Raw genomic sequence first — 23,629 nt, 5'->3', positions numbered from 1 at the left:
AACATTTTAATCCCAAGCATGTTTAAAAATGAAAATTATTTCCAGTCTCATGAACTAAAGCGGGACAGATATAATAATTCGAAGTATGGTGTATGGTTTTGGTCATTCAGTTATACAAAAGATGTGGTTAAACTGGAAAGCGTGCAGAAAGGATTTATAAGGATGTTGCCAGGACTACAAGACCTGACTTTAGGAAGAGGTTGGCCAGACTGGGTCTTTATTTCTGTGGCAGAATGAGGAGTGATCTTACAGAAATGTTTAAAATTCTGAGAGACATAGATAAGGTGGATGGCAACAGTCTTTTCCCCAAGAGGAGGGAAGTCCAAAACAAAGAGGCATAGATTTACGGTGAGAAGGGAAGGATTTAAAAAGGACATGAGGAGCAACTTTTTTCCACACAGAGAGTGGTGTGGTGTGAGTATATGGAATGAGCTGTTAGAGAAAGTGGTGGAGGCAGGTTCAAAAAATATGATTTAAGAAGCACTTGGATAGGTATATGGGAGGGAGGACTTCGATGGATATGGGCTGAACTCGGGAAATTGGGTCTAATTGGATGGGCACCTTGGTCAGCATGGACTTGTTGGCCAAAGGGCCTGTATGTGACTATCAAAATCTTACTTTAAACTTTGCAAAAAATCAACAAAGTAGAAATAAACCATGAAAATGAAAGAGAAGTGGTATGGGGAGGGGAGTGAGAAGAACTTAGCCCAATTATTTCTCAGTTATCATCATACACAACAGAACAGTGGAAAGAGCAGAGAAAGCATTGAGGACCATTAAGAGTTATAACACCAGATCCATTGTAGGAACAGTTTACCAGAACAACACATTTCCTCAAACACTGAAATGAAATTTTGTTACAAGTTAAAGTTTGCGATCTTTATTACTATGACTAAGGGTTATTTTTAGCAGTGAAAGAATAGCGATATTAAAGTTAAAAAGAATGTATATGTAACAAACTAAACAATCTTTGAACATTAACCTTCTTCTCAGTTTCTAGCTGAAGTCGCACATCCCTGCGCAGGAAAAGTTGTGGCTTTTCCAAATGAGGATCAAGGCATGTTAATTCCATAACAATTTCCGGCCAGTCTCGCAGGTGCTGAAGTGATTTATGATATGGCTTGAGTTGCAAACCTGGATAAAGAAAGTCATTTTATTCTAATGCAGCAATAGCTTACATCTATATATGAAAAAAACTGATATGCCTTAAAGTCAATAATCAGAAAGTGAGAAGTTCCAGTGGGTTACACACTGACATTTCATTTCTGGGAATTAACTTGAAGTATAACTCTCCTGGACTGATGGTCTGAAAGCCAACTTTTCTACAGATTTTAAGTATTCAAAATAAGAGTTTGGGTGCTCTTAATCTATTTTCTGCTGAATGCAGGCTTATACCAGAAAACCGGCCCAACTGTCCTATAGTCTTTCAGTTCACGACAGGTGAATGCTCAAAGGCAACAGTGAATAGTATCCTCATTTTAAAAGTAAAATTGACAAATTGCACAAAAAGATCAAAGCAAGTTAAATATCTCTATTGTATTGAGAATTTCTGATAGATCTAACAGAAGGATTGAGTGGCAAGATTTTTACTGAGGTTAGTGAATGAGCTGCCTCAGGGGTGTGGAGACAGGTACAATTACAGTGTATGAAAGGTGTCTGGACAAGTACCTGGAATGGAAAGTTATATGTACTTAATGCAGAGAAATGAGAATAACTCAGATGATGTCATGAACAAGGTGGACCAAGAGAGCCAGTTTCTGAGCTATAAAGTTTTATGATTTCAGAAATGCCAAAAATAACAAATATAACTTATTTCAGGATTGGAAAACAAAATAATTAACTATATTTCAAAATGCTTACTAAAATTCCTCCTGATACCATGCTTGCACCATTTTTACTTTAATCTATTTTAAAAATAGATTGAAAATTACATCCATCCCTGACAATTTCTGGCCATTTAATGGCATGAAAATATTAATAACCACATATTAAACTGTTCTGTTAACTTTCTTACTGAGGTTTTCAGAACAGATCCAGATGGTAAAGTACTGTTGTGTTTCCTGTGAAAGCCGCATGCCTTCCATAATCTGTTGCACTGTTGTATTGTTTCCATGCCTCAGTTCAACAGCACGATATGACCCATCGGTACGATAAATTCTAACTTTCTCGTACTAATCAAAGAATAAAACAGTACAAGTTAAAATGTAACTATATTTTAAATGTTTTTGAAAAGCTTATCCTTCTAATTACAATGCAAAATAAACTTCTGGTCGACACCGTAAAAGACAAATTCGTAAAAGCATTCCCTGAGAGACATAAGCGCTAGATTTGCTGCCTGGAATTGTCAGCCCATTCATGAATCCTGCACAAATGAAAAACCTCTTGATATGTTACAAACATGAGAAAATCTGCAGATGCTGGAAATTCAAAGCAACACATACAAAACGCTGGAGGAACTCAGCAAGTCAGGCAGCATCTATGGAAAAGAGTTAACAGTTGACCTCTCGGGCCGAGACCCTTCTTTAGACAAGTTCTGCCAGTTGAATTCGATATCGAGGCCTGTGTTAATACAAAAGCTTGATGGAATTCTAGTGAACAATCTACTCTCAGATTTTACGACACATTGGGCTGTGTAATGAATCCATTCATTTCACTGGAAATTTTAGGACTACAAGAAGAACAGGTAATATTTTAAACCTCCACCACTCAGGACATGCCCTCTTTTCACTGTTACCATCAAGAAGCAGATTCAGAAGCTGAAGGCACACGCTCAGAATTCAGAACGACCTTTTTCCCCTCTGCCCTCCAATTTCTAAACGGACATTGAACCCATGAACATTATCTCGCTAATGTTTTTTTTTGCAATTTCTGTTTTTGCACTTCTTATCTTAACCATTTAATACACGCACACATTTACATAGGCCGGCAATATTCAGCCTGATTCTGATTTTTGTTTGCCTTAATGTTTTTAATATTTAAATATGTTTAGGTCATTTTATATTTTTTAAATTTCTTTTTAATGGTTTAATTGTTTACTTGAATTTAACAGTTTTTTAAATTTTCTGCAAGTTAGATAGAGAAACATTGAACAACTGACAGTGGACAATAAAGCTGAGACATTGTGGCTTTACCATCTATTTGAGATTTTCAGTTTTGCTGGCCCACCCAAACATACAGTATGACTAACATCACTGAAGGTCCTTTATGCACAGGACATTTTTGGCGAGCAGAATTACTCTTGTAAATGCAAGTAAGGTAACTATACGATATCAACATCTTGTGTTGGTGTTAGGGAGCATTCTGGAGTTATGTGAATATAACAGATATCAATTCAGGCAAGAATCAGTCTTCAGTTCTGATCGTATATTGCAAGCAGTGAATTGAAGTTGAAAGCACAGGCTACCTCACGGACTAAGAGATATGATTTGCAAAATGGTGACCATGATATATTTGCATATACATCAGCCAAACGTTGGCAACTATTTATTTATGAATGTATTTATTTATTTGCTTACTTATTGACATACATCATGGAGTAGGTCCTTCGAGCCACGCTGTCCAGCAATCCCCCGATTTAATCTTAGCATAATGACAGGACAACTTGCAATGACCAACGAACCTACGTCTTTGGAATGTGGGAGTTAACCAGAGCACCTGGAGGAAACCCACATGGTCACAGGGAGAATGTACGAACTCCTTACAGGCAGATGTGGAATAGGTAAAGTAATTTGCACCATTGTGATTTGAGTTAAAGGAAGTTTGTGGACTACTCAGATATTATGTCAATTAGTTTGTCCCAGAGGTGTCTCCCACTGTAGATGTGCAATTCAAAGGAAGCATCCTCAACCCAAAGTATTGAAGTAAACAACGTTATTGTAACTATTGAAACTGTATTGAATCACCTATTGATTTTAGGGGTATAAAAGTGTGATGTACTTTTGAGTTTGTGAGACTCTGAGAGGATCTCTGGAAGAATGCCTGATTGTTGTGCTGAATTAAAGACTTTAATATATCACCTGCTTCAGTATCTCTCTGGTGACTGATGCCAGTCACAACAGTTGGTATGTGCATGTGGGTAGAAATTCACAGGTTAGATTCAGTAAAATCCAGGCTTGAAGTATATTTTAATGTGCCACTTCAACCATCTAGATTGTTCATTTGGATCATAATCTGCACTGTAATATAAAATAACCCCTACATGATTTTGGAAATGTACAAGTTCATGAGACAATTAACAGCAAGATATATTGAGTATGACAATTTTGTACTTTATAGCAATAATATGGTTCCTGTACTTCCTACATTTATGGGGGCATAATTCCAAATTCAGTTGCTGAGCCATCTTCAATGACTTGTGGCCTTCATTGTCAATAACAACAACAATATTCATGCCAATTCAATCCACCAATGTGCATGTTAGCTAGAAAATTAGAAATCTGCAGAAATGTGTGGGTTTCTTATAGTTGACTCACCTTAGTCAATGAATTTATCAGAACAGGTCATTGTTCCCACCTTACCAACTTATTTTGGCCTAAAGCACTATTACAAGGTAGGTAAAATTTGGTACATTTACACAATGCTTCTAAGATTTGTAAAGTTAAATATTCATTCCTAAGTTTTGAAGATTTTCATCAAATATTGCTGTTCTATAAACATGTAATTTCAAACACTGGTTAGAGTATAACAGCAAATTTTCGTACATAGCAACATGATGCTTATAAAGTAGTAAACAAAATATAAGCCTATGATTAAATATCAGATACAAGTTAAACACTAGAACTGTGTTTTCATTATTGAAGTAAAAATGCCCAAGTCCATTAAATATCAGCATACTGATAAAATACACAGCCTAGGATCTAACTACAACAAAGCTCGAGCAGTTAAAAAGACTACATGAACTTACTGGCTTATTCAGTGCATCAGTAAGAAGTTGTAATGTTTTTTCCCAATCATTCTGTTTGTTTTCTTTGCAGACTTGCAATGATGTCTTGCCCTGCTGGTCCACAATATGCTGGAATAATAAACATGCATAAAATAATTCACCACAATTTGCAAGTATTATATGATGCCATATCCATTATTAAAATATGATTCACACAATGTTATTTGTCTGCAAACATATCCGTAAGCAAGTCTTACACAGCTGAATAGTTTTAAGGAAGGCAATTGAACTGATAGCAACTGATAGCCTTTTATATTTTTTAATGAATCTCCTGGATCCTTTTCTCTTTACAATTACTATCAAACTTTCAGGAATGCAGAGGACAACTAGCAAGAAAGCCAGTACGGCCTATCAGGGGTGCCGAATCTATGGCACATGTGCCCAAGATAGCACACGCAAAAATTTTGTTGGCACGCAGCATGCAGTGCCTCCCCGGTTCTTTAAATCCTCCTATAATAAAAAGATACATAATGACTATTTTTACTGCCAAATGAGGCAGAGAACTTTTTTTTTTACAACCCAAGAGCAGTGAGATGTTGTCACAGGAAATATTTCATGCCAGCCTGGTGCCATCTGGTATGTTGAGAGAACCTGTGTCATTGGATGACACATTTTTAAATTGTTGCAGATCTGGTCCACACATCAGTATATGGTTCTAAAAATCCAGAGAAACTGACGGAGAAATCAGAGAAAAGTTTCTCATCTCAGGTAGGAGGATTATAATCTTCATACTTCCCCAGAGAACTGTGAATGAGATATTAAGTAAATTCAAGGTCAAAATGGATTTTTATACCACATGACAATCAGGATCAGGTAACAACATGGAGCTGCAATCAATGAATAGATAAACCATTATCTTTTTGAATGGCAGGAAAGCTCCTGGATTTCTCCTGTTCTTTCTCCTTATATTCTTTTCTAGCAAACCTATACTCAATATCTTCAAGGTAAGTCCATCTTTCCTTAGACACCGAGACTAAAACATAGAATTTCAGATGCAATCTTACCACAGCACGTACAGTTTCAGGACAACTTCCTAACTCTCAATTCAATCTTCTTTCAATACAGGGAAAATACATTTGCCCTAATTCCTTGCAATACTGGCATGAAAGCTTTCTGTCATTCATAAACCAGCACACCAAGATCACTCCCAATACTTTATTTTTTAAAATATCTTATTATTTTTCATATCAAAGTGAATAACTTCACATTATATTCAATATGCATCTATATTTATCCCATCAAGCTGTCAATAATCTTGAATACACTCTGTGTCCCATTCAAAGTTCTGTTTGGTCTTTTCTCCTAAGGCATTAACAAAGATTGCATATAGTTTAGAGTTCAATAATAAACTTAAAGCATCCCATTGGAAACAGTGTCTCCACACAGGCATAAGAAAATAAAGAACAGGGGCAGGAATAAGCTGGAAGGCCCTTTAAATCTACTGCATAATTTAATAAAATTATATTTGATATCAATCTCAGCTCCATTCCTGTTCTCAATAATGTTCCACCGGGTAATGAAACAACAATGATTTTCAGAGCCTTGAATATATCCACTATCGCTTTTAAGAACATAAGAAATAGGAGCAGAAGTTGGCTATCTGGCCCTATGAGCTTGCTCCATTCAATAAGATCATGGCTGATGTGGCTGTAGACTCAGCTCCACCTACCTGCCTTTTCCTCATAATCCTCAATTCCTTTGTTATGCCAAAATCTATCTGTGTCTTATATATATTTAATGAGGTAGCCTCTTCTGATTCTTTAGGCAGAGAATTCCAGATTCACTACCCTCTGGCAAAAAAAAACTATCTCCTCATCTCCATCCTAAATCTATTGCCCCAAATAGCAAGGCTATGCCCCTTAGTTCTAGTCTCACTTACCAATAGAAACAACCTTCCAACCTGTATCTTACCTATCGCTTTCATAGTGTGAGCAAGGCCTTGGGGAGTGCTGTTGAAAAGAGAGACCTAGGGGTAAAGTATATAGTTCCCTGGAAGTTTCAAAATATGAAAATTGCTGGTGAGGAAGGCATATGGCATACTTCAGTGGCAAAGGAAATTTTCACACGCAGGGTAGCTAATACGTGGAATAAGCTGCAACAGGAGGTAGCGGAGGCAAGAACGGTAACGAAGTTTAAAAGGCATATGAACAGGTACCTGAATAAGCAAAGCATGGAAGGATATGAAGGTGAAAGCATAGATAGTCCTGACGGTCAACAGAGATATGATGAGCTTAAGGGCTTCTTTCTAACTTGTACAAACGTGCAACTCTACGACTCAATAATGAAGAAAGAAGTTTTCAAAGTGTAGCTCACGTGAAGACAAGAGGAAAGTGATGCAAAGAAATTGCTGAATCATACCCGATCAATCTCTGGATGCTGCAGCAGGAGTTGCACAATCTCTGCACGCCCTCCACCAGCTGCAAAATGTAGCGGGGAGCTGAGTTGCCCATTTAGAAGATTGGGGTTACACTTTCCTTTTTCTAATAGGAATCGAGTAGCTTCAACTTTTCCATACCTAATGAGTAAATTGTGGCAGTAAAATGTAAGAGACACTAATATACTTACATTCAATTACTTCTGTTTTTCAAATGAACATGATTTTGATTTTGTGATTTGGAACCTTGCCTTCATATTTAAGAAAACTGATTTGCTGCATCATCTGAATTTAATTTAACCAAGGAGATGATTGTTACTTCAGAAAGGCAACTTTGGGAGAGCACATCCCAGTTCTCACTGGTGGATCACAGGTGGAGAGAGCAAGCAGCTCCAAATTCCTGGGCATTAATATCACAGATGACTGGTCCTGGACCTTGTACATAAATACAAGCACAAGGAAGGCATGCCAGTACCTATACTTTCTTAGAAGCTAAAGGAGATTTGGCATATCACCAAATATTCTAACAAATTTCTGCAAATGTATATTGTTGAAAGTATTCTAACTGGTTGCTTTATAGCTTGGCATAACATTTTCAATGCACAGGAACAGAAAAGCCCACAGAATTCTGGACAGTCAAGACCATCATGGACCCAACCCTCCACACCATTGAGTCCACTTACAGGAGGTGCTGGCTCAAGGTAGTGGCACCTGTAATCAAGAATTTCCACCTTTGGAATCATGCCTTTTTTTTTGCTACTACCATCAGGCAGGAAGTACCATATACCACCAGGTCCCAGAACATCTACTTTCCAACAACCAACAGGTCGTGACCTGAACCTATGTCTCTGATTGTGTTTATTTCACACTGATGTCTTGCTTTTGCATAGTTTTTTCTGCTTTTTGTCTTGTCTGATTCATTCATGTCTTGTGTGTTGTCTGAATTGTCTGAACCTACATGCCTGGGATGCTGCTACAAGCAGGTTTTTCATTTTACCCAAGTCACCATACTCGACAAAAACTTGACTTGATTTAAATGTGAATAGTGTAGCGGAGATGACTGAAGTTCTGAAGATGATGTGGGCTTACTGGAAATAGATCTGCTGCAAATTTCTACACATTATCAGTTTTAAATGCAGATAGAATAGAAATGCTGATTTTACAACAAGATGAGATTTTTTTTAAATGGTAGAGCGGAAATAGAGCTGGTGCTCATTTTCGGACCCAAATTTTGAGTCGTTTTGGTCTATCTTGTTTGTCTACTTCATAACATGTGATCAGCATGTTCCAGATACTCCAGATAGGTGTGGATCCTTCTGTTCTCTCCTCTGGGCTTCGTCATAAGCTTGCACAGGGTAACAGAGCACTGTGAGGGTCATGTTTTTTGACTTCTCCAGTGCGTTCAACACCATCCGCCCTGCTCTGCTGGGGGAGAAGCTGACAGCGATGCAGGTGGATGCTTCCCTGGTATCAGGGATTCTTGATTACCTGACTGGCAGACCACAGTACGTGTGCTTGCAACACTGTGTGTCCGACAGAGTGATCAACAGCACTGGGGCTCCACAGGGGACTGTCTTGTCTCCCTTTCTCTTCACCATTTACACCTTGGACTTCAACTACTGCACAGAGTCTTGTCATTTTCAGAAGTTTTCGGATGACTCTGCCATAGTTGGATGCATCAGCAAGGGATATGAGGCTGAGTACAGGGCTACGGTAGGAAACATTGTCACATGGTGTGAGCAGAATTATCTGCAGCTTAATGTGAATAAGGACCTGGTGGTAGACCCGAGGAGGGCTAGGGTACCGGTGACCCCTGTTTCCATCCAGGGGGTCAGTGTGGACATGGTGGAGGATTACAAATACCTGGGGATATGAATTGACAATAAACTGGACTGGTCAAAGAACACTGAGGCTGTCTACAAGAAGGGTCAGATCCGTCTCTATTTCCTGAGGAGACTGAGGTCCTTTAACATCTGCCGGACAATGCTGAGGATGTTCTACGAGTCTGTGGTGGCCAGTGCTATCATGTTTGCTGTTGTGTGCTGGGGCAGCAGGCTGAGAGTAGCAGACACCAACAATCAACAAAATCATTCGTAAGGCCAGTGATGTTGTGGGGATGGAACTGGACTCTCTCATGGTGGTGTCTGAAAAGAGGATGCTGTCTAAGTTGCATGCTATCTTAGTCAATGACTCCCACTACATAATGTACTGGGTGGGCACAGGAGTACATTCAGCCAGAGACTCACTCCACCGAGATACAGCACAGAGTGTCATAGGAAGTCATTCCTGCCTGTGGCCAGCAAACTTTACAACTCCTCCCTTGGAGGGTCAGACACCCTGAGCCAATAGGCTGGTCCGGGACTTATTTCATAATTTACTGGCATAATTTACATATTACTATTTAACTATTTATGGTTCTAGTACTATTTATTATTTATGGTGCAACTGTAACGAAAACCAATTTCCCCCGGGATCAATAAAGTATGACTATAACAATGAAAGGTACAGAAACAAGACCAGATTTAGCCTATCTTTGAAATGGCTGCAGCAGAAAATGAACCAAAATGCAAATGACCACCAAATCATTGTTATCTATGTCACAAATGAAGCTAGTGAGTTCACCTATCTAGCAAATGTGATGGCAACATATTGAGGTGTACAATTATGTCAATTCAAGAATTAGAAAGAACAATGAAAGACTATCATCTAGTTTTCCTCTTTCCATATATGAGTGTAACGTGCTGAACATTGTCAGTATCTGTTTTATTTCCTATTTTTAACATCTGCAATGGGTCAGTTTTAAATGAATAAACACCTTAAGAATGCTTTGACATCAAAATGCAGGAAGTCTGCTACACAAGCTAAAAGTCTTTCAAAATCCATAACTGTTAAGGATACTCAGAATTTTCTAGCCAGAGGAAAATCAAAGACAGACCATTTCTGAGGACAAATGCAACCTGCTGTCTAATAATAGAGAGTAAAGTAGAATTTGGGTATATGTCTTATATGACAACAGATTAGTTGGCAAGTGTAAGAGAGATCATCCTAAATGGTGAAGAACAATGGATGATGAAGGTAGTATGAGGCATGCAATGGGTTACCATTATTCAGCACATCAAACATGCCACAGTGGAAAACTTCACACCCAAACAACACACACACACACAGGAGTACGAATGTAGGAATATGCAACAAAATATGAATTATGAAGTAGACAAACAAGACTGACCAATACAACTCCAATGATGAACCCTGTAATTCATACGTTTGCAATTACCAAAACATCCATTATTCAAGCAAAAAAGAAAACAATGGGTGTAATTATACTCATGGCTTTATCAATGCCAGTAACTAAAATCAGTATCAACATTGTGTAGAGATGGAAATGTTTTTAAGATTATATACAGTAAAACAACTTACCAACAAGCATAATGAATGGGAGCCCAATGATCACTGTCTAACTGATTTACTGAAAAGCCACTATCCAGTAGCTTGCTTAATAACTCCGTATCACCTTCACAGGCACTGCGATGCAGGGGAAAATCATCCACCCACTGTCGCTCCCTTGAGGAGAAATCAAATTCATATTACTACCCTTCCAAATAAAATTGTCATTAGAAACATACAGAGCACAAATAAATTATTTTTTCCTTTAATTTATATGTCATTCCTTGTAATTTCTTTTGACTTACAAGAAAGTTCATTAGGATCTCTTCTGGGGAAGGTATGAACTGTACAAAAGGGACGGCTTACACCTGAACCCAAGGGAGGTTGGCTAGAGTTGTTGGGGTATGTTTAAACAAAATTGGCAGGGATCCAGGAACTGAAGTGATCGTGCTGAGTTTACAAAGAGAGGATATGTGTAGTGAGACTCCTAGCAAGGAGAAGCTGATGATAGGGCAAAATTGCAGTCAAAAGGATGAGTTGTAGCATAATAAGCAGACAAAATCCGAAAGGGTGAAAACAGGACTGAAGGTCTCATATTTGAATGCGCGCACTATACGGAATAAGGTAGATGAACTTGTAGCACAGTTACAGATTGGTACGTATGATGTAATAGGCATCACGGAATCATGGCTGAAAGAAGATTACAGCTGGGAGCTTAATGTCTGAGGATACACACTATCGAAAGGGCAGGCAGAAAGGGTGGCGTTGTTCTGTTGGTAAAAAAAGAAAGCAAATCATTAGAAAAAGGTGACATGGGGTCGAAAGGTGTTGAATCATTGTGGATAGAGCTAAGGAAATGCAAGGGTAAAAAGACTCTGATGGGATTTATATACAGACCCGCGACAGTACTAAGGATGTGATCTACAAATTACAAAGAGAGATAGAAAATGCATACAAAAGGGCAACGTTACAACAGTCACGGGGAATTTCAATATACAGGTGGATTAGGAAAATCAAGTTGGTGCTAGATTCCAAGAGGGGTAATTTCCAGAATGCCTATGAGATGCTTTTCAGAGCAGCTCGCGCTCTAAGTATCCCACAAGGGGATCAATTATTCTGGATTGGGTGTTGTACAATGATCTGGAATTGACTGGAGAGCTTCAGGTAAAAGAACCTTAGGGGAAAGTGATTATAGTAAGATTGAATTCACTCTGAATTTTGAGAAGGAAAAGCTGAAGTCAGATGTATCGGTATTACAGTGGAGTAATGGGAAATACAGAGGCAGGAGAGAGGAGGTGGCCAGAATTGACTGGAAAAAAAACCACTGGCAGGGATGATGGCAGAACAGCAATAGCCGAAACTTCTGGGAGCAATTAGGAAGGCATAGGATATATATTCCAAAGAGGAAGAAGAACACTAACGGCAAGATAAAACAAATGTGGCTAACAAGAGAGGTCAGGATCAATATAAAGGCCACTGTGAGGGCATATAATAGAGCAAAAATTAGTGGGGATTGGGAAGCTTTCAAATACTAACAGCAGGCAACTAAAAATGTCATTAAGGTAAAGATGGAATATGAAAGTAAACTAGCCAATAATATTAAAGAGGACACCAAAAGTTTATTCAAATACATAAAATGTAAAAGAGAGGTGAAAGTAGATATTGGACCATTGGAAAACAATGCAGGGGAGAGGTAGTAATGGGGAAAGAGAGAAAAGTCGGATGAACTGACTGAGTATTTAGCATCATTCTGCACTGTGGAAGACACTGGCAGTATGGTGGAAGTTCCAGGTGTCAGGGGTCATGAAGTGTGTGAAGTTACTATTATGGAGAAGGTTCTTGGGAAAACTGAAAGGTCTGAAGGTAGATAAGTCACCTGGACCAGATGATGTACACTCCAGGATTCTGAAAGAGGTGGATGAAGAGATTGTGGGAGGCATTAGTAATAATCTTTCAAGAATCACCAGATTCTAGAATGGTTTTGGAAGACTGGAAAATTGCAAATGTCATTCTACTCTCCAAGAAGGGAGAGAGATGGAAGAAAGGAAATTATAGGCCAGATAGGCTGACCTCAGTGGTTGGAAAGGATTGGAATCGACTGTTAAGGATATGGTTTCAGGGTTCTTGGAGACACATGATAAAATAAACCGCAGCCAGCATGGTTTCCTCAAGGGAAAATCTTGCCTCACAAATCTGTTGGAATTCTTTTAAGAAAGAACAAGCAGGAGAGACAAAGGAAAATTGGTTGATTTTCAGAAGGCCTATGACAAGGTGTCACACGCGAGTCTGCCTAACAAACTACAAGCTCACGGTATTACAAGGAAGATTCTAGCATGGTTAAAGCAGTGACTGATTGGCAGGAGGAGAGTGGGAATAAAGGGAGCCTTTTCTGGATGGCTGCCAGTGACTAGAGGTGTTCCAAAGGGATCTGTGTTGAGACCAATTCTTTTTACGTCACATGCTAATGATTTGGACAATGGAATTGATGGTTTTGTTGCAAAGTTTGAAATTGATACAAAGATAGGTCGAGGAGCACGTAGTTTTAAGGAAGTAGAGAGGCTACAGAAGGACCTAGACTGATTAAGAGAATGGGCAAAGAAGTGGCAGATGGAATACAGTGTCGGCAAGTGCATGGTTATACACCTTGGTAGAAGAAATGACTATTTTCTAAATGGAGAGAAAATACAACAAACTGAGGTGCAAAGGGACTTGGGACTGCTTGCGCAAGACTCCCTAAAGGTTAATTTGCAGGTCACCCTGTGGTGAGGAAGGCAAATGCAATGTTAGCATCCATTTCAAGAGGACTGGAATATAAAAGCAAGGATGTAATAGTGTGATTTTATAAAGCAGTGGTGAGGCCTCACTTGAGTATTGTGAGCAGTTTTTGGCCCCTCATCTTAGAAAGGATGTGCTGAAACTGGATAGGGTTCAAAGGAAGTTCAAGAAAATGATTCCAGACTTGAACGTCTTGTCACATGAACAGCGTTTAATGGCTCTGGACCTGTATTTACTAGAATTCAGCAGAATGAGGGGCATCTTCATTGAAACCTATTGATTGGTGAAAGTCCTTGATAGAGTGGATGTGGAGAGGATACTTCCAATGGTGGGAGAGTCTAAGACGAGAAGACACTGCCTCACAACAGAGGGGCATCCTTTTAGAAGGGTTTCTTTATTCAGAGAGTGGTGAATCTGTGGAATTCCTTGCCACAGGCAGCTGCGGAGGGTGTGTGCGCGTGTATGTATAATATTTATTAAGGGAGAGATTGATAGATTCTTGATTGGTAGGCATGAAGGGATACAGAGAGAAGGCAGGAGATTGGGGCTGAGACAAAAAATGGATCAACCATGATGAAATGATGGAGTAGACTTGATAGGCCAAATGGCCAAATTATTCGTGCTTTTGGTATTATTGAGGGAAAATTATTGAACATAACACCATAACACTGGAAGAAATCCCCATAATCATTTCCAAATAGTGCTTTGGGATCTTTTACGTCTGTTAGACAGAGTAGAAACAACTTAGTTTGGTGACATCTGAACGGATGCCACCTCCGAGGATCCAGTACTGCTCATTACCATGCTCAAGGATGTAATGTATCTTCAGTCCTCCTCTTTACATACTTCATCTACTGCTAAATTGTCCAGTAAGTGTACAATGGTAGCTAAGTTGACTTGTACCTTAGTTTCGCTTTCCTGAATAACAATTTAGTTCTTGTGTCTTGTTATGACGTTAAAACTTTATCACTACCAACATTTACATCAGCAAATATAAATTACATTTCACTAATTTCCAGAAATGCATTCTAATTTTTCAGGCAATGGCTTGGACAAAAGGGGATGTTTAAAAATTGAGTATTATCATTCCATGTGTGATACTTCTGTATCGACATACCAAAAACTTTCATCTGATCAGAGCCACACAGATATCATTATTGTAGCTTCTTCAATCCTATTTGCTATAAAGATTCCATCCCAGTTTCCTTGGTTTTGTTTAATCTGCTCTTATGATAACATTTATACGCCAGTACTTCAGAGGTGTCGTTATCTTTTTCCCCTTATTATAACTATCCTTATAATATAGTTGACAGGGTACTCGATCTTGTGTTCCATTTCCTGTGTGCATGCTCTCATGCACTCTTCTCACACCTTAAGCATGCACTCCACCAGCCTCCATATTCATGGTAGCATCCTTCATAACTTCTGTTGCCTTTAACATGATCCTGCTCTCCACTCTCCTCCTATTATTTCAAATGGACTGTTCCCTCCATGACTTACTGGCCCATTTTCCATCTCCACCTACCACTTTCTTATGACACTTTCTCATCCAATTGCAAGAGATGCAACACCTGGACACCTATGTCTTCCATTTACATCATGCAGCAACCCTAATGCTCTTTCCAGATGAAGCAACAATTCAGTTGCACTTCTTACAGTTTCATATTTGCATTGATTGCTCTTAGTGTGGTTACCTCTGTCTCGTGGCATCCACTTTGCAGAAAGCACTGTTCATGACCAAGGATAATACTGTAAGTCCGATTGCCTGTCATCCTACATTCAGTAAAATCATTATCCCACATTCACTCCAACTTCTGTCTTTGATCTCTTACAATTTTTCCAATTAAATCCAGCACTAGCCCAAGGAGCAACATCACATTGCTGACTATGTATTTTATATGCCAAAGGTTGAATTTGAAACTACAGACAACCAATCATTTCAGTTTGTATGAGAGCTGGACAATTCTGATGAAAGATCAATAATTTGTAACTACAATTCATTTTTTCCTCTCTCCACAGACCCGCTGGGTATTTCCAGCATTCTCCTTTATTTCAGATTTTCAACAAATGCAATATTTTGTTCCAGTATTTTCTTTTCACCTATTCCCTTTAATCTTCTATTTACATCTCCTCCAGGCAAATCAGCTGCAACTAACAGACTTTACCAGTTTTTTTAAGGCAGAACCAACACTATTTGCGCAATTCAGCTTCTTTTGGTTTCCACTGTATTAAATAATTTCCTTTGTTTTCCCCATCCTTCCCCTCTCTTCATAATCTAAAACACCTGTCATTTATAACTAACTTCTCATGAAGGGCCAATCTGAAACATTAATTCTGCTTCACTCTCTGCATATGCTGCCTGACTGTTGAGTATTTACTGTACTTTTTGTATGTATTTCACAAAATCATACTTGAGGAAAGTACTGCCAACAAGTTACAGATTATGACCATGGTTTAGGGTTCCATACTTAACAAATGATGCTGAGATGCATCTCAAATGCAATGCTACCATAAATCAATGTGAAAAGAACATATTTCTCTAGGTTCCACATCCACATTTAGCCAATTAAAGTATTAAACATAAATTTAGCAATACTTACTTGTCCTCCATAATACTACTCATGCTGCGCTGCCATTTCTCACGTTTTGGAATCTGTATCTTGGAATAATCAGGAGCTCCCAGACCAAAATATGGGTTTATGACTACTTTGTCTACCTTTAAACAGAACCAACAAAAATAAAGATTGTTTACATTTAAGCATCCTCTCACTCAGAATGATTAGAAACAGATCATACATTTTTTTTTAAAAAGTAGCAAAATTAAGCTTCAAAGTAAATCCACAAACAAAATAATGCAGATGGGTTGGAAGTCTAAAATATAGATGCAAAATACTTTAAGTACTCAGGTCAGAGACAATCCATGAAAAAGAGAGTTAATTCAGGTTGGATGTTGTCTAACCTGTTTGGTATTCCTGGCATTTTCTGCTTTATTTCAAAATTTTATAAATGCATGGATGTAATATCGGCAAAAAGCAATTTGACATAGAATACCTTTTAAACACATTCTTGTGCTTCTTTATATCTACATTTGATTAAAGAAATAATGTTTAACACAATAAAATGTGTGCATTATTTCTATCTTGCTTAATTTCTAAAATGTTATGTAAATATCATATGATATAAACTAGTTAAATTGTATGGATTAAGTAATAGACATTAATCTTAATTCTACTTCCCATTATGACATGTTGGTTCATGGCCTCCTCTGCTGCCACTGAGAGACCACTCGCAGGTTGGAGGGGCAATATCTCATGTTCTGTCTTGGTAGCTTCCAAACTGATGGCCTGAACACTGATTTCTCTAACATTCAGTAATTCTCTCCTCACCACACCACTTCTCTCTTTTCGCTTTCCCTATTCTGGCTCCACTCTTACCCTTTCTCTTCCCCTTACCTGACCATGACTTCCCTCTGGTACCCCTCCTCCTTCCCTTTCTCTCATGATCCACTCTCCTCTCCTACCTGATCCCTTCTTCTTCAGCCCTTTATGTCTCCCCCAGCACCTCCCAGCTTCTCACTTCATCCCCCCCACCTCACCTGGTTTCAGCTATCACTTGCCCTCCCTCCACCTTCTTATTCTGGTGTCTTCCCCCTTCCTTTCCAGAACTGAGGAAGGGTCTGAGCCTGAAATGTCAACTACTTATGCTGCCTGAAACGCCGAATTCCTCCAGCTTTTTGTGTGTGTTGCTCTGGATTTTCCAGTATCTGCAGAATTCTTTTGTTTAGGAAGTAACCAACTCTATCTTCTAAGAACTAAAGTGCTTCATATTTTGAATGCAGTTTACTTGTGAACGATTATATCTACTTAAGCACAAATAAAACAAGCTGGGGGAAGAGAATGTAAGGTACAAGTCAAAATTTCGATCAGTGTCCTTCACTGTACTTTAGGTAAATAAAAGAGAAACCAAGTTACTCACAGACGTCACCTCACAACCAGTATAAACAATGACAAGCTTCAGTTCAAGTAACTACATAGACCACCGAGATGCAACACAGAGCGTCATAGGAAGTCATTCCTGCCTGTGGCCATCAAACTTTACAACTCCTCCCTTGGAGGGTCAGACACCCCGAGCCAATAGGCTGGTCCTGGACTTATTTCATAATTTACATATTACTATTTAACTATTTATGGTTTTATTACTATTTATTATTTGTGGTGCAACTGTAACGAAAACCAATTCCCCCCGGGATCAATAAAGTATGACTATGACTACAATATGATTTTGAGGTCCTACCCTATTCGTGTACTGCAAGTCAGATCCAAAAAGTGGATTGTAGATACAGAGATCAGCCTTCTCCAGTGCCTTCATTTTGCTTTTTATTTCCAAAGCAGTGTAGCCCACATGCAACGTATTTTCACCTTGATCCATTTCATTTACATAAGCAGGGTTTGCAACACAAGACTTGATTCTGTCAAGAGGAGATGGCCTAAAAAGACCCGGAATGGCATGGGAGATGGTGTGCTGCTCTGCCAGCCACCTGATTATGAAGAGATGTAAAAGAAAACATGTTTTAAGTAAACGTTTTTCAAAAGTTTTTTTTCACATAACCCGTTTTTCTGATGATATGACCACTTATATAATCTTAATGTGCTACATTTTGAAATAAGCTAAACTTTCTCTGGCACTGCACCCAAGTGTCTTTTATTCTTACATGAACATTGGCAGAGAAAATAGGAAGGTAGTGTATTTTTTTTTTAAAAGAAGCTGAGAGATTTATGGGTGTTGATGTTCAGATGAACCAGCATATCCTTCTAGGTGCAGTAAGCAATTAGGAAATCAAATAGCAGGTAGGGTACGTTGCAGGCCAGGCAGCATCTTTGGAAAAGAGTGCAGTCGATGTTTCAGGCTGAGACCCTTCAGCAGGACGTCCGAAACATCAACTATACTATTTTCCATAGAACCTGCCTGGCCTGCTGAGTTCCTCCAGCATTTTGTGGTGCGTTGCTTGGATTTCGAGGATCTGCAGACTTTCTCTTGTTTGAACATGTTAAACACAGTAGTTTTTGAAAATGCAAAAGAGGTGAGGGAGTTGCACTACTAATCAGGCAGAACACAATACAGCTATACTGAGGGAGAACATCCTGAAGAGTTGATCCAGTGAGACAAAATGAGTAGTGCTCAAAAAAAAAGATGCAATTCTTACAATGGAGTTATGCTACAACCCTTCAAATAGCTAGCAGGAGATAGAGGAACAGCTATGTAGACAGATCATTGGAAGATATAAAAGCAAAAGGGTTGTTAGAGTGACATAAATTTCCTAGTGTGGACTGGCATTCGCTTAATGTCAGAGACTCAAATGGGGCAGAAATTGTAAAGTGCATCCAGGAGGGTTTCTTGAAATAGCATGCAGATGATCCAAACAGTGAAGGATCTTGCACAGTACTGTGCAAAAATCTTGAGCCCATCTAGATAGCTAGAGCACTAAGTTTTGCCCAGTACTGTATTTGTCAATCTGGAGCGGAGAGCAAATTTATAAATCTGGGAGGAGCAAAGCAGGAGTGCCAGGCAAGGTCACTTGATTCTGAACAATTGGTTTATTGATCATTATGCAATGTCACTGATGCTTCCTGCTCCCTCTCCTCCCACTTCCTCCTCTCCCTGCACCTTTCTTAGTCTCAGTCCACAATAGACACCCAAATCAGAATCAGGTTTATCATATGTCATGATTTTTTTTGTGTCAGTGGCACAGTGCAATACATAAAATTCCTGCAGTACTGTGCAAAAGTCTTGGGCAGCCTAGCTATATATATATGTGCCCAAGACTTTTGCTCATTACTATAGATGGACCCAGCTAGCTGATTAGTTTCAATGGGAGGGCATTTTGGGAACAGTACTATATTGGAGAAAGGCTAGTTAAAACAGTATTAGCCAAGAACTTTGGAGAGTAAATTCGGAACAGCTGTTATTAGGCAAGTCCACAGCTGATGTAGGTGCCATTTAAAGACCAGCTAGTTAGAATTCAGGATCAATACCTTCATGAGGAGACAGACAAGGGTGGGAATGTTCAGGAACAACGATGGACAAGAGATGTTATAATTTAGTCAAAAAAAGAAAAAGGAAGCAAAATTGAGGTTTAGGAAGCTGAATTCAGATAGTGGCCTTCAGAAAAATCAAGCAAGCACCAAAGAAATTAAACAAGGAATAAAGAAGCATAAAAAGGTTCATAAAATATCCTTGCTGAATATTCCAAGGCATTTTATGCATACATTAAAAACAAGAGGATAGTTTGGAAAGAGAGAACTACTGAATACAAAGGAGGAAATTTATACCTGGAGCCAGGGGAAACTTAATTGAGTGTTTTTTTTTTAAGTGAAGTGTTTATGATGATTGACGAGTGTAGGACAGCGGATGTTGTTAAATACAAGGAATTTAGTAAAACATTCAACAAGGTAAATTGTGGCAGGTGATCCAGAAGAATAAGGTATTTATGATCCAAAGTGAAAGCAGTTTGGATTTTCAAATTTACCTTGACCATGGAAAGTAAAAGGTAGTGGCTAAGGAGTGTTATTCTGAGTGGAGGTCTCTGACCAGCAGAGGTCTGCAGTGATCAGTGCTGTAACTTTTGTTTGTGATATATAAAAATGACTTGGATGTAAATGTAGGTGGGCTGTTTAGTAAGTTTGCAGATGACACAAAAATTGGCAGAGTAGTAAACAGTGAGGAAGTTGTCAAAGGAAACAGCAGAATATAGATCAGTTGGAAATGTGGGCAGAGAAATGACAGATAGAGCTTAATATGGACAATTGTGCTATTGTACTTTGGGATATCAAGTGTAAGTGGAAAAGATACAGTTAAATGCAAGACCTTTAAAAATATTCATGTACAGAAGGCTCTGGGTACAAGTCCCTACCTCCCTGAAAGTGCAAACACAAATAAATATTAAGGAAAAAATAGGCATATGCATTCTTGTCTTTTATCAGTTGGGACATTGCATATAGTTGGGAAGTCATATTGCAGCTGTATGATACTTTGGTTGGGCCACATTTAGAGTAGAGTGTGCACTTCCAGACACTGCGTTACAGAAAGGGTGTGGAGACTTTGAAGAGGGTGAAGAAGAGGTTCACTAGGATGTTGCCTGGACTGGGTGTACTAGCTACATGGAAAGGTTGTAGAAACTTGGATCATTTTTTCGAGAATGTTGGTGCCTGAAAGATAACCTGATAAAAGCATATAAAATGATGAGACATAGATAGGATACAGTCAGAATCGTTCACCCATACAGAAAATGGCAAATGCTACACAGCATAGCTTTAAGTTTGTGGGTGGAAGGGAAGTTTGACGATTTACAGGGCAAGGCAACATATTTTATGACACATGGCAGCGATTTTAAACTTGTTTCTGATCTTTTAAAAAAAATATATACATACATACACAACAAATGGTAGGTGCCTAGAATGTATTGCCAGGAGAATTGATAGAAACAATGCAGCAGTAACTTTAAAGAGACATTTAGACAGGTACTTATAGGAACTATTTTGATTAATTTGGCATCATGGGCAGATGGTTCTGTTCTTGTCCGGCTTCTTTCTTATATTTACCAAAATCTCAAATGTTTCATTTATCCTCTATGAGCTTTTATCAGTTTATGCTTTTGCTAACTGTGTGCAAAATCTTCTAACACTTAAATGAGAATTTAAATCTAACAGCTATGATGTGAGGTCCTCTGCTTTAGTAAAATCTATTTTATATAGTCTTTAAATAGCTATTTTTCTATATTAAATTTTAATAGCTCTCCTGGATGTCTTTCATGGTTCACTAATGTATCACAATTAATAATTCTCATAGCATTAAAAAGATATAAATAGCAGACATTAATTTCTGTAAGATGTTTAATAACTAATCTAAGTGGTAGTACAAGGTACACTCTTGCAAAGCAAACAATGAAGCAATATGTATATAATGCTAGAAACATGGCAAATCTCAACTCAAGAAATAATATTCTCACTGTAGGTTACACTAAATTTAAGAAAAAAATAAGCAACAACAATTATTAGCTCTGAATTGTTCAGGACAGCATATTGAATCCTGAAACTTAGAGCTCCTGATCTTATCTGAGCAGTAGTGCAGTTGGAAAAATAATCATGGAGTGAAGCTTCTTTTGCACATTTCATATTCACATTTTCAAGTTACAGTTCATTATCAGGGATAATTTTCATCACTTTTCATACAGAAAAGTAATGTGATAGGAAGAGTGACAATTTCTTTTATTCACTTTTAATTCAATTTCAAGACAATTATTGTGGAAAGTTTACTGGTGAAGAATTTGCACAGCATTATGTACATTTTTTAAACCACACCTGATCACAATTAATACATTAAATGCATGATGAATAATCATTAAACTTTCTTACTTGTCCAAAGCAATCAACATTTTTGCACTGAGGGTAGAAAAATGACTACTGGTTTCACTACACACACGCATAATATCCTGGAAGCAGTAAAAACTTGGCACTCCAAGGCAATAAGATATCTTGCTATTATCTACAAATGATAGAAGCACAAGATAAATAATACAATGACTGACAGCTTATTAAGTTACATTAATGCATATTGGTCAATAAATGCAATTCTGTAATGAAGACCAAATGATATAACCAACTTGGTCTTTTGTATATGAACACGATTTTGAACTGAAGCTGAACTGCATTTTATATTATATACTGATATTATAGCCATTACCTTATAAAATCTGTATTGTTATGTGTCATATAAAACAACTAAAGTTATATGAACCATTCTTAAACCCAATACACATCCGTGCCAACTTGCAAGAATTTTTAAGATTTTCTGCTGGGAATATCCTATCCCAATCATGAACAGATACCCAAATGCTACCTGAAAAAAGGAATTATTTTTCTCTCAAACTAATGGTGGAAATGAAGAACATCCTTACTGTTGTTCCTGTAGGGGGAAGAGGAAATTTGCAAGACCATAAAACTGAAAATAAATTCTTCTTTAGCTGACACAGAGGCAGCCAGCGTATCCCTCTTGCTATATATGCTTTTGACATTGTGGTATTAACACTTGCTACCTTTAATTGCAGCTGGCACAACGTAAAGTGAAGCTGATCTGCTAGTGTTCTCTCCATGAACAGGGAATTCTTTGATCCGCACCACACGTTTACCTTAGAGTGAAATAAAGAATGACAATTTTACAGGAATAGTTTATCACCATAGCTATTAATACATCACTGATAAGCTCCCATTTGCTTTCACTTCGTTGGTCACACTTCTGTAATACTTATGTCAATACTTGTCCATGTGTTTTCCATACACAGTGCAACAACACTTTTTACCCACTTGATGGCATTGTACACAGCATGAACACATCTGCAAAGATAATTTGTGGAAATAATTGATCTTTTACTGTTTCACTAGTAGGCAATTTGCTTTTCATAAAATGCTTTTCATAAAATGTCCACTTACATTTTCACTTGTCGGTCATATCCATATAGTTAAAATGATGATTTTACCAAAATTTTTATATTTATTTCAGAATGTCCCTGTTTTTTTGACTAAGTAGTTTTTTGATTGGATTGATTCTATTATTCTATCTTTTATTTGGAATAATAAAAGACCAAGAATTAGTAAATGTCACTTACAAAAGTTGAAAAAGGATGGAGGTCTTGTTTTGCCTAATTTAAGAATGTATTACTGGGCTGTTAATGTGCGATACATGTCCTTTTGGTTACAATGGGTTGATAAGAACAATCGGCCAATTTGGGTAGACCTGGAATTGAAAGCTGTGAAACTGTTTTACTGAACCTCATTATTGGGAGTTGCTTTACCTATACAATTAGCTAAAGTTGCTAATTTAAATTTATACCCTGTGATTAAGCATTCTTTACAAATTTGGCTCCAGTTCCGCAATTCTTTTAATCTTAAACAATTTAAACTTTGTTATTTAATTTATCAAAATTACTTTTTTAAGCCTTCTTTGAGTGATCCAATTTTTTTTTACTTTGGAAAAATAAAGGTATGAATTCTTTTTTGGATTTATTTATTTTGAACAATTAGTTGATAAATATTCTCTTTCATACATACTCACACTTTTTACAATACCTTTAAGTTAGACATTTCTTACAAAAATAT

General features: G+C 37.9%; 1 protein-coding gene across 3 annotated transcripts in view; it reads right to left on the bottom strand.

Annotated features, from left to right (window-relative positions):
* The window catches only part of krit1 (KRIT1 ankyrin repeat containing), a 52,739-nt gene that overhangs the window by 14,730 nt on the left and 14,380 nt on the right, over window positions 1–23,629 (bottom strand). For 2 of the 3 annotated variants that reach the window (XM_063044110.1, XM_063044111.1), the window contains exons 4-12: window positions 22,567–22,662; window positions 21,890–22,019; window positions 17,772–18,015; window positions 16,079–16,194; window positions 10,737–10,880; window positions 7,301–7,457; window positions 4,904–5,011; window positions 2,015–2,171; window positions 983–1,134 (exon numbers count right to left, since the gene is read on the bottom strand). In XM_063044110.1, the coding sequence (XP_062900180.1) occupies window positions 983–1,134; window positions 2,015–2,171; window positions 4,904–5,011; window positions 7,301–7,457; window positions 10,737–10,880; window positions 16,079–16,194; window positions 17,772–18,015; window positions 21,890–22,019; window positions 22,567–22,662 (1,304 nt within the window). The remainder of the gene's footprint in view (window positions 1–982; window positions 1,135–2,014; window positions 2,172–4,903; window positions 5,012–7,300; window positions 7,458–10,736; window positions 10,881–16,078; window positions 16,195–17,771; window positions 18,016–21,889; window positions 22,020–22,566; window positions 22,663–23,629) is intronic. The other variant, XM_063044112.1, reaches the window with a different exon arrangement.

Source organism: Mobula hypostoma, chromosome 3, assembly GCF_963921235.1.
Source record: "Mobula hypostoma chromosome 3, sMobHyp1.1, whole genome shotgun sequence".
In the NCBI taxonomy this organism is placed as follows: Eukaryota; Metazoa; Chordata; class Chondrichthyes; order Myliobatiformes; family Myliobatidae; genus Mobula; species Mobula hypostoma.
Note: the sequence above shows the minus strand (reverse complement) of the source record. Positions and strands in the feature narration are given on the sequence as shown.